The following is a 15,710-nucleotide window of genomic DNA, read 5'->3' on the forward strand; positions in this document are numbered from 1 at the left end:
AAAAAAAGATGTTACTTACGTGCAGTTTGGAGCTATTCACAAAGACAACGGATGTAAACACCACCAGGTTCTTTGATAATTGCGATCCTTGCAAAACAGTTTTAGTCGGGACAAAATGTAGTAGGGATTGAAGTTTCGCCATTCTGCGACTTCTGGCAACTACTTCATCTCCTGAACATTGTCGCGTGATGGCCTTGAAGACTCATTGAACACGCATGATGGGCCGGCTGGACACAGCAGGTCTGTACTCGCAGTAACAGACGAAACATTCAATGTTCGGCCAAGTCGTCGTTAATACAGCCAATAAGATCATTTGCAACGTGATCACGATCGCTGGTGGTCAACCCGGATAGCCAAGTAGTGTGACGCTTACCATGGGCCCCCGGGCCAGTGCCAGTGATGATAACTTCACCCTTGATGATGGCCGGTAAGACGTAGACTTTGTGTCGAGTATCTCGAACCCTTTAATTCTATTCAGTTTGACAGTACCAACAGGCTGAAACAACAACACCTAGCCTACTCATCCACAGCAACACCGGAAGGCAGACAGCAATAATGAGATTGCGAATTATCTCTTCGTTGGGAAGGAAGGTTTGTCACAGACATTAACAGGCGGGAGTAGAGATGCCGCTCGAATGCAGCCGCCGAAGAAGGCCAGATCCTGAGCGATATTTAAACCCCGCTGAGCCGTCAAGCCAGGCCAATTAATCTCTGCTTGCCAAGTGCAACTACCAGAGACCCTTGAAGGTACGAGATGCTTATGTCACAGTTAAGGGTTTCGCGCGATAGCGAGGCGTGATGGCAGGGAATATGACCTCGTTCGTCGCTATCAGTGCCACGCAACCGGTGCTAGGTAAGAGAGTATTTAAGGAAGATTCAAAACCCTTGGGAATAATCATTTTTAACATGAGTGAGATACAGCGAAGAGTCGCCATCATTGGCGCCGGGTAAGTTTCGCTTTTCATTTGGTTCTACAATAACTAAACATTGAGCCAAATCACGCAGTATCGCCGGGTTAACCCAAGCTATTGCTCTCAAAACCAAGCTTGGATTTTGCAATTTCACAGTGGGTGCATGCATACGTGCAATGAGTGGTATTCTCGCTGAGTACTTCAATAGATATTTGAGAAAGGGCCTGAAGTCGGTGGAGTGTGGAGGGTACGTCGCTGTCATGCACTAAACTTTCTCCTAACATCTTTTGGCACAGGCTAATACATATCCTGTACATATTGTCAACAGCTGAAACTGTAACACATCACTCACCTCGAAACTTGTTTTAGGGATGCTCGTCGGATGTCGAAATTCATTCCTACAGCTTATCGTCAGACCTTTACCCATACTGGAACCAGTCGCATGGCCTTCAATCAGACATTCAAGCCTATTGGATCAAGCTCTCGAAGAAATATGATTTATATCCTCACATCGCATTCAACACAAAAGTGTTATCTGCCGAATGGGATGATGCCAAACAACAGTATACTATCGTCGCAGAAGATATCTTTTCAGGCAAGAGAAGCTCAAGCGTGGCCCACATCGTGATATCTGCCGTTGGTATCTTGGATACCCCAAATATTCCACACGAGGTCCCTGGAGTTCGGAAGTTCCAGGGGGTTTCGTTTCACTCCGCACAATGGCCAGGCTCAATAGATCTGCAGAATAAACGTATTGCAGTGATTGGAAATGCTTCCTCCGGGTGAGTCACACGGCGACTTTTGCGCAGGTAATCGGTGGTAACATGCAACAAGGGTACAGTTTGTGCCATCTATATCTGAAGACCCGTCTATTGAAGTAGTTAACTTCATCCGCACACCGACCTGGCTTAACACTCGAGTGAGATTTTTGTACCATGTTCGATGATTTCAACAACTAAACAACACATCTAAGCCACGTATTTCGTATTCAGACACTGCGAAATGGACATTTGCTAACATCCCCCTGGTGATGCGACTACACCGAGCTTGGATCATGTTGGGGGTCAGACCTTCTGCATGTTAGAATCTTAGCTTGCTGATATTTGTTACAGTACCTTGCTCCTCGCTTACCCATGGGTGATAAAACTCTCCAGAAACAACGTGACGTGAGCAGGGTTCCAAAGACCAGGTATTTGATATAACGGATCTACTTAGGCAATGACGAAATACATCCTCGACAACACACCGAGTAGATACCATGGACATATGATACCCGATTATCGTACGTGTCTAATCAAGAAAAAAAATAATGCTCACATGTCCCACAGCTCCAGGTTGCAAGCGGACTGGTTTGTCGGCAGTGGTTGAACTTAGAACATTTGATTTCTCATTCCATTACATGCAGTCGCGGACAGTGGTTTCCTGAAAAGTCTCCATCGCTCTAACGTAACACTGAATTTCGACGGAATCGCCGAGATCGTCGAGGATGGCATCATCACAAAAACTGGTATGTGAGAGCCGTCAATGATATCATCACTTTCATCACATCGGTTTAGGTGAAAGGTTACCATTCGATGTCATTGTATACGCGACCGGATTCACTGGCGTGAGTTGCTATATGTGATCAAATATTCCATTGGGTGTCAACTGCAGAAACAGGAGCGGTACCCGATGCACGTTCGAGGCTTGAATGGAGTCACCGTTCAAGGCTACTATGATGCGCATGGTGGCCCTACCGCATACATCGGGACTACAATTCCTGACATACCGAACTTTTACTTGTTAGCTGGTGAGTTCATAAGGGACATGTTATCCTCAATTTGTTGCCTGACGTATTGATTACAGGACCAAATACTGGAGCGCGAGCAACGTCGACGTTCATTACAGAAGCCCAAGTAAGTACACCCTGATTTTTGTATCTTTCTGCTCAAGTTTGTCGTAAGGTCGCATACATTCTTCAACTCATAGAGCCAGTCCTGACTGGTTCTGCTTCATCTTTCACCGTCAAAGCCACACCCACAGATATGTACAATGCCAAGCTACAAGAACAGCTCTCTCGTTCGGTGTACGCGCACTGCAGTTCCTGGGTGCGTACGAACGGTTCAGGCAAGCTATTCTATCCGTTTCCTTGGCATGGGACAGTTTTGTGGTGGTTACTTCGTAGACCGAACTGGGATCACTATACGGCAGTCAGCGCTGAGAAGTGGGTGTGGGCAAGACGAAGAAGGGCCGTCAAGAATATTCTCAAATGCGCTGCAGTTTTGACGCTATTGGGGTCATATATCAGCGGGTCTGCTCAGCGGATTTTGTATGATATGTGGTGAGTTCATTGTTGTTCTCGATGGGTATCAATCGAACGATCTCTATCTTTAAGCCAGCGACTACTGTGACTTGCAGCTACTTGAGTGAATTTTCGCTTTGTCTTTGAGGTGCCGTAGTCTACGAGATACATCATACTCATGCAAAGTATAAACTAGAGGGCTTATCTCCTGTTTCTTCACGACGAAAATTGGCAATATGACGGGAACTGTCAGACTTTTCTTCCGCATGTTTATCCATCATTACGAACCATCATTTCCAGCTTGATCGGCAGAAGTCAAATCTAACAAAGCAGTCGGGTTGGCCCCGTCTACTCTAGAGCAACCGAGTGCCGAGCAACAGTTGTTAGTATAAATTACATTTTCTCATCCGATTCAGCTGCCAATGAGTTTGAAGGATCTAAATAACTTGTGTCGCATTCTTAGAACTGGCGCCAGGTTCAAGACAGACCCATAGTAAATATCTCGTGCAAAATTGCCAACATGCGGTCACTAACACATTTCCACCTACTTCAAGCTATGATACTGGTGACTACTATTAGGAACGACCGTATCAATTATTATTATACACTAGTAGTCTAATCAATACAGAATTTATATCACGTCAACAAGTGTACTCACTGGCACCGGAAGCACGCTTAGATCGGATATTGATAGTCGGGCTATCCACTTCAGTTCCAGGGCCAAAGTACGTGACTCGCTCACGCCTTCTTGCGTGAACCATTTGAGGGCGATGAGCCACTGTGGAGGGCGGTCGCTGTGGTCGGAACATGTTCTGTGGAGTGGTGAATGCTAGATGACTGATCAGCACACGACAGCGACGGGTTCAGAAATGTGTCGCTCACTTGCTCCAGTAGCTTCATCCGAGTCAAAATTTATGGTGGGTGACCCAACATTCGAGTTGCAATCAAAGTCCACGCAGTCTATGTCACGCAGTCGAGCACGTAGATTATCCTGAGCCGGGGGTGGTACTGCATGATGTCAGTATCGAACTGGAGGTAAGAGCATCGTGCACGTACCTATGGCAGCATTAACGGTGGATTGCTCGGTCACAGAAGTATTGGTGGAGGCCGCAGGACCATCTGTATCGGTTGATGTCGAACTACCACTCGTCGTGATGGAGTCAGACTGAAGCGACGTGTGACCTTCAGATGATGAGTTTTCACTAGATGACTCGGGGCCGGGTTCAACGCCGGTGTTGGTATCAGCTGGTGTCCAGAACTTAGTCTTCAGCAACAGCAACAATGGATAGCACCTACCCGAAGATTCTGAAGCTGGTGAAGCGAAAAAGTATTTCCAGAAGGAAAACATGATGCAGCGATATGGTCTTAGTCTGGTGATCTGGTGAATTATTGAGAGTATGTTGATGGGGACTACTCACCTCCGACTAGTCCCATATTTATACTTCTGCAAGATTAGTACTGGAAAGAAACCACCGATAGTATTTGGCCTCAAGTTTCATTCGTGGTATTGAAGAACAACAACACCGATAGCGGCCACCTTAACAACTTACGAGAAACGATCGTGATGGCAGTTCTAAGGCGGTGGCAAGATATCAGCACCCACAAAGTTACAATCGTGATTCGTTGCCAGCACCACTAAGCCAAAAACGGTCGCCTCATTTGCAGGACACCAAACCTGTCAAGCTCCTCCACTGAATTATTTTTTGGGATCCCATCAGTTTCAACATGCTGCAGTACAAATGTGTCGCAGCTTGCGGAGCCGTCACGGTGTTGTAAGTGTTGTTGTGAGTAAGAACATAGCCTGAGGACGTTGAACTCAGAGTCAGGTACAATAACATCTTATTGTATAGATAAAAGAACTTAACTACTGACGGCATCGCGATGCTATGCATATGCCATGCCATGACATGATCAATTATCACGATTTTGGCCACATCGAAACCTTGAACAAATTCAACCGTTGTTGTATTCCCATGCGTGATAGATGTCGATGAGCTCGGGCTGCTTCCCCGTATCGTTGTATACTATCATGCGCGTGTTTTTCAATATTCAGCCTCGAATTTAGTCCGAAGTTGAAGTCAAACCTGGACTGTTGACGTACCTTTCTCCTTTTCATCGCAGGTTGCCGTTGTACGTCCCTGACTCAAGGCCTGACTTACGTAGCATAAGTTCTGAGCACTTGTACATAAAAACAGCGAAACAAACAGCACAAGTGATATTTACCTCCAACGCGGAGGTAAACTGACATTTGAAAGACAGCTGTACACGCTACAACTCCGAGTCGCGCGGAGTTCAAGTCCTAGTTGTAGCATGACATGAGTCGCCCCCTGGCACTCAATCAACGTGGAAAACGTCATACACTGTATACTATTTACATTATAATTATATGTACTACATAGAATGATACTTAATGCTGAAAATAAATCAGATTGTACATAGGCATCGGCGAGTCGGAATGAACGGTTTCTGGTGGTCGATTGTGATTTTGGAATGGCCCGTATTGTACGCATACTACAAAGTACGTACTTGGTACATATGTACTAGTACCGGATAGCTGTGTACGATTGTTTATGTTTCCAAATATCGGAAGTAATATAGAAACTTACCCCCTGGCTTGTACCTCAACCTGCATGCATGACGCTGTGATTTTGAAGGACAAGAGTCTGAAAGCCAAGATGAAGACAGAAAAGAAAACCGCAGAACTTGAGAGACTCAAGGTTCTCAGAGCTCAAAGAGAATTTGAAGCTTTCAGAGTGGAACGCGAACAGAGACCTGGAGCTTTGTCCATATGTGAAGTTTGGTGGTGTCAACAGTATCAATTCCTAAAGGATCATGGGTACTTAATTCATCCTTGATACGCCCCGGAATGGGTACCATCATGGGAGGGTTCACAACGTCACCCTTTTACTTGTGAGGATGGTCACATATCCCAAGTGAGGCGAATGAGAGTTTGATTGCATCCCCAAGCAACTTACAATGCCACAGTTTCCTCAGATAATGGATGCGACCCGCATATCTGATGGCTTGTTCATTTCCCTCAAAGTCATGGGCAGATCGGTACACCCTCACAAGGTAGAAATCGGTCAATATTTCATGATGGAGCCCCTTGCCTCCGATCCCAAGAACCACTGTGTTCCATTTCTCAATGTACTATCAGTGCCCAATGAAGATGGAAAACATATACTCATGACACCTCTGTTGCTTGATTTTACGATGCCTCGATTTGACACCGTTGGCGAGGTGGTGGAATGCCTTAGATAGTTATTTGAAGTGAGTAAAATTGTTTCTGAATGTGATACCGTTCGTGTAATATATCGCAGGGATTGTTGTTTATGCACACTAATCACGTAGCGCACCGGTAGGTAACGCGATGCTATTGTCTTATGTGCTCAACTCATTACATTACAAGCGACTGCATGTCCAGAAATATCATGATGTACGCAAAAGATCTCTACCCTCAACCGTATCACCCTGCTCAGCCTCATATGAAACGTGACTTCAGTGGCTATGTGAACCATCTCACTCGCACTCAGCGGCCGCCAAAGTACTACTTAATCGATTTCGGCTTATCACGGTGGTACGATGCCACAGAGGAGAACCCATGGGAGTACCCAATATTTGGGGGCGACAAATCAGTGCCAGAATTTCAGAAGAATATCGATGTTCCGATCAATCCTTTTCCCACTGACATCTATTATCTCGGAAACGTCATTAGAGAACAGTTTTTGTATGTGAGTACCTACAAATCTCATTACCTCGGGTTTGTTGCTTATGACCCCAACTAAGGCCAGATCAGGGTTAGATTTCTTGAAACCTCTTGTTGATGACATGGTGCAGGATGATCCCAGTGGGAGACCTACCATGGAAGTGTTAGTCAAACGGTTTGACTCGATCCGTCAAAAACTCAGCGCATGGAAACTGCGTTCCCGTGTCATTTCTATGGAGGACAGCCTTCTGGAAAACATGTATTATCGAACCACACACTGGCGGCGGCGCATAGGCTTTATCGTCAGGCGTGTTCCAGCTATACATCGCCCTTTCGATTGAAGCATAACTCGTGCGATGTGCGCAGTATTAGATGCCATGTGAGTCTCTTCTCATTGTTTCATGCCGAACACTCACATGCGGAGAGGTCATTGTGACTCTCGGAGTCTAGAATGTGACAGGGATTGCTTTCAATTCAAGCAAGAATTGTATTTTTATTGTCAGAAACGAACTTGTTCCAATCTTGTAGTATGGAAGCTAGCGCATAGAGTCGGTGAGCGCTTAAATTGGAAAGATCTTGTAGGTCCATTGGGTAATGTAAAGGAGCATCCCGGCACCAGCTGAGTTCTTCGTTTGGTTTCCTATCTTCCGATGAACGTCGAGTTCGGCATAGCCTCTATAGAGCCTATCCTTGCTCGTACACCACTCCCCTTTATGCATCGTTATTTTTCGCTTGGTTAGTTTGTCATTTACATAGCATAAATATCAAATGAGGTTTATAATTACATAGTTGGCGACTTTGCGGCCCTCAGTCTCAACTTGAATGTGCAGAACACGTTTGGAACATTAAACTTTCGATGAGTGTGACGCGTTACTTCCACGAACTGCACTACTTCTTTCATAACTTTTGTGTTAGCTGCTTCACAGGGTTCTGCGATGATTTGACCTACAGGTATAACAGAAAATAACACGGGAAAGTAATCAGAACAACAGTGAGGTATAAGACACCATGGTACAAGGACAGGATTTAGAAATCGACAGTACTAGCGGCGAGCAGCCAAAATAAATCATTAGAGGAAAACGACACAAGATAAATGAGAAGGGTACGAACACGACCCTTGGTTATTTGAACTACCATGGTTCGAGGTTGGTGTGTTCATGACAGATCCCGAGGCAACATAACTATTATTGAAAATGAAGTGGTTGTTACCGAATATCGACGAAGATGATACGGACATATGAGAATTACCTGGTAGCGCAACTCCATCACCAGTTGCCGAGCCTGCAGTTGAGCCGTGTCTAATTTTCGCACAGACACCTGCTTACGATCATGCACGTAAGTAAAGAGACACTAGGCGGATATAACATTCTTACAGTCTTCTACTTGATGGTCATCAGCAAAGGGATTTTCCTCGGAGAGCAGGTTCACTTGAGATACAATGAAATTCGCAGCTTCGCTGAAAAACGAAGCTGTGGATTGATCCAATGGTGACTCCAGTGGGATAGCGATTCCGCTAACACGAGCATCAGATGGTAAGTCATCATCTGGGTAGATATTCAGTTCGAGCGATCCAGCAGAATGAGCAAGAAGTTGCAGACACTGTACATTCTCGACTTCTGCAGACGTAATAGAGAGCAGTTGCCTTCTGATCTTCTCTGATGTGGTCTGCAAAACTATCGGCATCAGATTTTGGATAAAATTGGGCAGCTGGTATTACCCTAGTATCCGTGTACAACTCTTTCACTGCTTCAACAAGTAACCGAGTTGAACGATATGCCGAGAATAATTTCACTGGATTGAATGATTTCTTTTGCCTCTGCAGTTCCTCCTTTTTTAAAACCAGACTGAAATACGACAAATCAGAATTTGGGATGAGCATCTGTGCAAAGACTCGATATACGTGTCATACGAGGCCTTCGTCTCGGCAAGTAGGTCTTGTATCTTTTTCTTATCGGTGGCCATCTTGTGTATCTTGAATACTTCGTCCAGCGTCGCTTCAAGGACAATACCAACCTGCCCAAGAGTGCTTGTATCTTTCAGTCTCATGACAGGGAAGATAGAGGGATCATATTGAGCAGGTGTGCCAAGGTTAAGAGGAATGAGAAGGGTTTGACGTTCTGGCTCAGAGGGCATAATTTCCTGTGTGATTGAGGGATTAATCAATTAAATACCAATCCCATGACTCTTACATTTAAGTACTTGTGCAAACAAGGTAGTTTTCATGTAAAAAAATAAAGCGCTGAAAATAAAACGGATCTGCATGGCGTTGGTTTCTGGGGGTCCATCATAATTGTACGTAGACGGGTATAATATACTATTAAATTCAAATGATGCTCAAAGCGCTTAGGATACTTTGTCGGACATTTCCAGGTCGCACAGCATTCCACATTGGGACACGACTGCATTGCATCCGTATTCCCAGGGGCACGAAGGAGGTGCATGTCGAGTTGAAAGTATCTCAGTAGATTCTTTGCGCTTTCAATTGGCTTCAGAGGCTCGCTAGAAATTTCCGACAGAGCCTAATTATAGTCGGTGAGGTATCATAAGACTTACTCATTGGGCACGTAGTACCGTCACTATACTGATTTAGCTTTGGTTGCGACTAGTTATATTTCAAACCAACTCCAAGCAACAACGTGACTTCGATGGAGAAGAGTGCGAAGACAAAGACAAAGACAGAACGCAAGGCAGCAGAGGCAGCGGAACTTGAGAGACGCGAGGCTCTCAGAGCTCAAAGAGAGTTCGAAGCTTTTGGAGCGGAACGCGAACGCAGACCAGGAGCTTTGACTGGATACGAAATTTGGTGGTGTCAACAATACCAATGGCTAAAGGGTAAAGGGTATTTGCTTCGGCCTCGGTACGCTCCGGATTGGGTGCCATCATGGGAAGCCTTACAGTGCCACCCTTTTACTTGTGAAGATGGTAACATCTCCAGAGTGAGGCGCACGAGTTTGACTTCATTGCAAAGTGGCTGACAATTCTACAGTACTCTCATATCATTGATGCGACTCGTATGTCTGATGGCTCGTACATTTCTCTCAAAGTGGTCAACAGATTGGACCATCCTTATGAGGTAGTTATTGGCCAATATTTTATGACGGAGCATCTTGTCTCCGATCCTAAGAACCACTGTGTTCCGTTCCTCGACGTACTATCGGTACCCAACGAGGATGACAAACAAATTCTCGTGATGCCTCTCTTGCTTGATTTTACGAAACCTCGGTTCGACACCGTTGGCGAGGTGGTAGAATGCCTGGGACAGATATTCGAAGTGAGTAAAATCACTTTTGAATGTGATATCGTCTCAGCAATGCTATGACAGGGCTTGTTGTTCATGCACACTAACCACGTAGCGCATCGGTAGGTAGCGTGATACTATTGTTTCATGTACTCAACTCATCACAAGACAAGGGACTGCATGTCAAGAAATATCATGATGGACGCAAAAGACCTCTACCCTGAACCTTATCACCCTGTTCAGCCTCACATGAAGCGCGACTTCAGTGGCTATGCCAAGCATTTCACTCGCACGCAACGACCGCCAAAGTACTACCTAATCGACTTCGGCTTGTCACGCCGGTATGATGCTACCGAGGAAAACCCGCTGGAGTACCCCATTTTCGGGGGCGATAAAACAGTGCCAGAGTTTCAGAAGAATCCCAACGTTCCAATGAATCCCTTCCCCACCGACATCTATTATCTCGGAAACGTCATCAGAGAACAGTTCTTTTATGTGAGTACCTACAGCTCTTATCACCTTGCATTTCTTACTTATGACCCCAACTAAGGCTAGATCGGGGCTTGAGTTCTTGAAGCCTCTCGTTGATGACATGGTGCAGGATGATCCCAGCGGGAGACCTACCATGGAAGTGGTAGTTCAACGGTTTGACTCGATCTGTAAAAAACTCAGCACATGGAAACTACGTTCTCGTATCATTTCTGTGGATGACGGCCTTCTGGAAAACATGTATTATGGAACCATACACTGGCGGCGGCGCATAGGCTTTATCGTCAGGCGTGTTTCAGCTATACCTCGCCCTTCCGATTGAAACATGCCTCGTGCGATATGCATCAATGGATTGGATACCATATGAATCTCAAGGTGCAATTCGAAATGCTATGGACTAAGGATATAAAGGAGCCTTGGGCAACATTGTCGTTTGTTCCTGTATGATTATTATATCCACATATAATATGTGTCGCTCTTTGCTGTTATGCCTCATTCCTGACGTATTTTAGCAAAGCTATTATACTTAGTATGCAAGGTTGCAAAGGTGCCCCGTGCCTTCAGGTAAGAAATGACACACTCCGTGACATTGCAATGCGAGCGCTCACTATCCGCCGCTCGATTTGTCCGTGGTGCACCGTGTGCTCCCATGTCATCAATGACACTGCCTGCCATAACAAGGAGTCAGTGCAATAGCATCGCCCATTCGACAACTTAAGGGCTGACAGATTTGTCGAGACGACATATCATTTAGGTTAGTTGCTACTTACGAAAAACAAACAACAAGGTGATATCACGATAACGAGGTATACAACATTACAACTTAGCCTTCGCATTGACCAGCTTGGCCATCCCATTGATAATCCCTTCTGCATCCCTCTCCATGCGCGACAAGAGCTCTTCGCACGTCGGGATATCCTTGATCAAGCCAAGTACAAGACCTGCAGTCCAAATCCCGTAGTCAGGATCACCGTTCTCGAATACAACTTTGCCTCGTGCGCCCGAGACAAGATCGCGGACGTCTTCAAACTTCGCCCCACCTGGCCGCCGCTCGATAGCAACGACTTGCTGTGAGACTACATTCTTGAAAACACGTGAGGTGTTATTCAAGGTACGGAATATGTGGGTGGTATCATATTCGGTGGAGGCGACAATTTTCTCTTTGATGTTTTGGTGGATAGGGCTGGATAACGCGAGTGAGAAGAGTACTAAGTTGCGGTGCTGCTACTGTACCTCTCAACTGTGCACATGAAGCGTGTACCCATGTTCACTCCCTGCACGTACAAGTGATCAATGAGATTATAATGGGGGAGGTACAGTACTCACAGCGGCACCGAGTGCGAGACAAGCAGCCAATCCACGGCCATCTGCGATTCCGCCCGACGCAATGTAGGGTATTTTGAGTTCTTGCGCGGCTCTTGCAAGCTGTGAATTGTTACTATGTAATGGTAGCCATGACCGCTGATAAAGCGTACCAGAACAAGGCCACCAATATCCTCCTCTCCAGGGTGACCAGCACCTGACAATATTGTCGTGATCAAATTTGAACAGGTAGATGAGGGACTCACATTCGAAACCGTCGATACTCACAACGTCGACACCTAGTCGTTCTGCGGACTACATGCCCCACTTTAGCATATGCATCTTCATCTGATTAAACAGGGAGCGAACCTTGGCGTGTCGAATCGTGGTGCACTTGTGTATCACAATGCACCCATGCGACTTGAAGAAGTGGATGAGCTTTCCCGCTATGACTCGTGTCAAAATCATTGTAACTGATAAGAATATGGGACTACACACGGTTATTCCCTGCTGTTTCAAATATCTTGACACCCTCTTCTACAGCTGCACGCGCGAAACCTTCATAGTCTGGTGGGTTAATTGAGGGTAGGATTGTAATGTTGACGCCAAAGGGCTTGTCAGTTACTGCGCGTGTTTCACGAATCGCAGTGCGCAAAGCTTCGGGATTCGGCTGCGTAAGTGCGGTGATCAACCCTACAGCAAAAATTTAGCGTATGCGGCTGGCAAGCTAGCAATATTGCACACCAAGACCTCCCGCGTTCGACACGGCTGCAGGAAGTGGAGGTTTTCCGACCCTGTGTACAACAATCAGATCATTCTTGAGAGAACGTGGCCGGTGTAGATGGACTTTACCATTGCATACCCCCTTGTACTACTGGCCTGTCGAGAGCGGAACAAGACGTAAATATGTCTTCCGAACAGCAGACGTACATTAACTTACACACGGATGCCCAGAAGTTCAGTCAATGCAGTTCTAATCATTTTGTCTAAATTGTATTCTTGAATGCTCCTGGAGTATTAGGTCTGCGTTGAGATGTAAGTACTAGGCAACACAATGAGCCTGGACTGGTATGAGAATTTGAAGCGGGTGGTAAGCGTGAAGGTCTGCGGGCTGAGCAAGCAAACTAGATGTGATGAGCGGTGGGGATAACTTTCAGTAAAAGACCAAGAATAGTACTATAGTAGTACGACGCTTTTCTAGTACGGCGCTCGGTTGGTAGTAAGCGGCATGTGATTGTAATACAACCGGTCTCAAGCGTTTTGTCAATGGTGCTTTGTCACATTAATATTCACCATCACATCATCGAATGCAACTTGAACTTCTTACACAGGCTATAATACAGAACGTGCACCGACAGGCTCACATAACCAGAGAACTAACTCCAAAGATTGTATAGGACTCAGTGCGTTATTATGACTCGAATGGCCTCAGATGCTTTTTCCAGCTAGGTCATTCTGAAGTTGTTACCGGTACGCCGCACTTAGAATGAAGATGTGACGTCTAATATCATCATGTTCGAAAGGTCTCTGCTCGAAAGCTCAGGCCCAAGGCCTGTGATGCCTTAATTTTCCTTCATAAAATACCACAATGCGCCTTCAACGAAGAAGTTGCTTTGGCTGTGATACAAGTTGTTGCATTGGCCTTCCATGTGGACACGCTCCCTCATACCGAAGCCGACACGCACAACTTGTGGATCAAAACTATGGTCCACAACATCCACAACGTCCACAACCACACAATGAGTGGCAATCCAAGCATCACCACAAAACCGATGTTATATTAAACCACCAGCTCTCGCTACCATTCGCACTGCTACCTGTATTGTCCCAATGGCCACCTCAGTAAACACAAGTCTCTCGAAGTCCTACACTGTGGGCGACAACACCGCTGTTTCGTCGACTTGTATATTGTCTCTCAACCCCCCCACAGTTCGACATCGAAAGAACGTTCCAGCAATCCTCGATCCCGTCAGACTTTTCCGCGAAGCCGCGGACGCACATGACATTGCATCGATGCGTTCTTTGTCCCCTATCATTCTCCACGGTTTGACTACAATCCTACGCTCCATGTCTCAGCTTCCCCAAGACGTTCGGGGACGCTTCAGGCTACAAGAACGCTGAATCCGGAGTCCGGCACTACAAGCTGCTCTTCATGAGCCATGTCCAGCCGCTCCTTGACAATAAGGACTTCGAATTTGAATTTGTTTGCAGGAAGGCAATTTATTTTGCAGGCTCTCGAATACTTGAACGCTATAATGTCTAGCCTGAAAGGTTTATGCAAGTTGCCGAGCGCGAGATGCAGCAACTGAAGCCTCTTCCTGACATTCCCGAAGAATGTGAAGAGGAGGGTAGAAGCAGCGGAAGCGGAAGAAGATAGCAACGACCTCAGTGGAGTCCGCCGCCGACCGAAATTCTTTGCTGTCAGGAGATACTCACCAGTCTAGCGAAGGATCATCGACAGACAGGACATGTGTCGAAGAGGTGGAAGATCTGGGTTCTCCTGACAAGCTCCTGACGATCAGACACACGAAACGGGGACTGGCTGCCATCCTTGGGCCACTTTCAGTCAACTTGCGCCGCAAAATCTCGTTTTCAAAGGCGGACACAGTGGCACCTGTTGAGAAACTCGCAGCTCGCGGAGGGCATGCTCGCGCCACTGCGAATATTAGAAACTCGATTGCCCTCTTTTCCGAAATACTTGATGGCAAGCTGGAGAATTCCTTTCCTCACCCAGATGATAGCACGGAACTCTTCTTGGACAAGAATGGTGTTCTTCAGCTTGCCTCGTTGAAGGGCCTTGTCAGGTATCTGACATCGGTAGTCTCTGACGACGACCTGGAGCTCCCAGATGTTTTCTTCCTTTGCTTCCGCTACTTTTCGACTCCAGCACTCGTTCTCAAGGCTTTCATGGAGCGATACAAGGAGGATTTGCCTGGTCGCTTGTCTCCAGACCAAGCTTCCATTCACTCCATGCACGTCAAGATGCGTGTAGCTCGCCTGCTTAACCAGTGGGTCGATCTTCATTGGCGCCACTCGGAAGACCAAGAGGTCTTCGCACCCCTCCTGCAATTCGCATTCTCCGATCTCTCTCGAGATCTCCCCCGCAGTGTTTCCTCGAAATTCATCGACACCTTGCAAACGCTGCGTGCGCTGAAAAACACTACGGACGTCGCCTTGAGAAGACGGTTCAACTCATCCAAGGCTCTTCGCCAGCCGAAGAGCTTTGTAGGCTTATGGGAGCCTCGCAACAAAGAAGGCAATGGTTAAGGGGGGACTATGCGAAGATTAAGTTGTCGAAACTTCGCTTCTCCGCACGGAATGGAACTATTGGCTCATCAACTTACCGTCCTCTTGTGGGAGAAGTACCGGGAATTCCAGCCCGAGGATGCTGCACGCTTTTGGGTGGAGGAAGCAACTGGACAGTCTACTTATGGCGTTTCCAGTGAAGCTGGCGCGAAGGTGACCACCTATGCTTCCTTTGAGAAGGCTCTTCACCTTTGGGCAGCTGGACGTCATCGTGTCTGCGCAGTCGACAGAGGATCGCATCCAGAAGGTTCAGTTTGTCTTGGAATGGGCTCAAGTCAGTCTTGTCATACAATCGTAACCTTGGCTGACGCAGCCTTTTACTTACAGGAATGTCACATCCTCAGAACATTATGCTGGTTCATGGGCATTGTTTTCTGCGTGCGACAGACCAGAGTTTGGTTGGCTCTTTATCGGTATGTACCTAACATTATGATGTTGTCCTCTCACTCACGTTACTCCACAGAACATGGTGCCAAG

At 46.4% G+C, this 15,710-nt stretch overlaps 2 protein-coding genes across 2 annotated transcripts; one reads left to right on the forward strand and one right to left on the reverse strand.

Annotated features, from left to right (window-relative positions):
• Window positions 1–7,967: 7,967 nt before the first annotated feature.
• EDB93DRAFT_1257848 (uncharacterized protein) lies at window positions 7,968–9,031 on the reverse strand (the record flags this gene model as incomplete). Its single annotated transcript, XM_041454116.1, has 4 exons — window positions 7,968–8,215; window positions 8,272–8,563; window positions 8,616–8,742; window positions 8,799–9,031. The coding sequence occupies 4 exons, from the start codon at window positions 9,029–9,031 to the stop codon at window positions 7,968–7,970; spliced, it is 900 nt and encodes a 299-aa protein (XP_041300674.1).
• A 281-nt stretch (window positions 9,032–9,312) lies between these two features.
• EDB93DRAFT_1189164 (uncharacterized protein) lies at window positions 9,313–10,963 on the forward strand. Its single transcript, XM_041450856.1, has 6 exons — window positions 9,313–9,435; window positions 9,489–9,834; window positions 9,885–10,169; window positions 10,221–10,258; window positions 10,310–10,631; window positions 10,687–10,963. Exons 2-6 carry the CDS (start codon window positions 9,544–9,546, stop codon window positions 10,945–10,947), a joined length of 1,197 nt encoding a protein of 398 aa, XP_041300675.1. The 5' UTR covers window positions 9,313–9,435; window positions 9,489–9,543; the 3' UTR covers window positions 10,948–10,963.
• The last annotated feature ends 4,747 nt before the right edge of the window (window positions 10,964–15,710 follow it).

This window comes from Suillus bovinus (assembly GCF_016758785.1).
Source record: "Suillus bovinus strain UH-Sbo-P2 chromosome Unknown EDB93scaffold_224, whole genome shotgun sequence".
NCBI lineage: Eukaryota > Fungi > Basidiomycota > Agaricomycetes > Boletales > Suillaceae > Suillus > Suillus bovinus.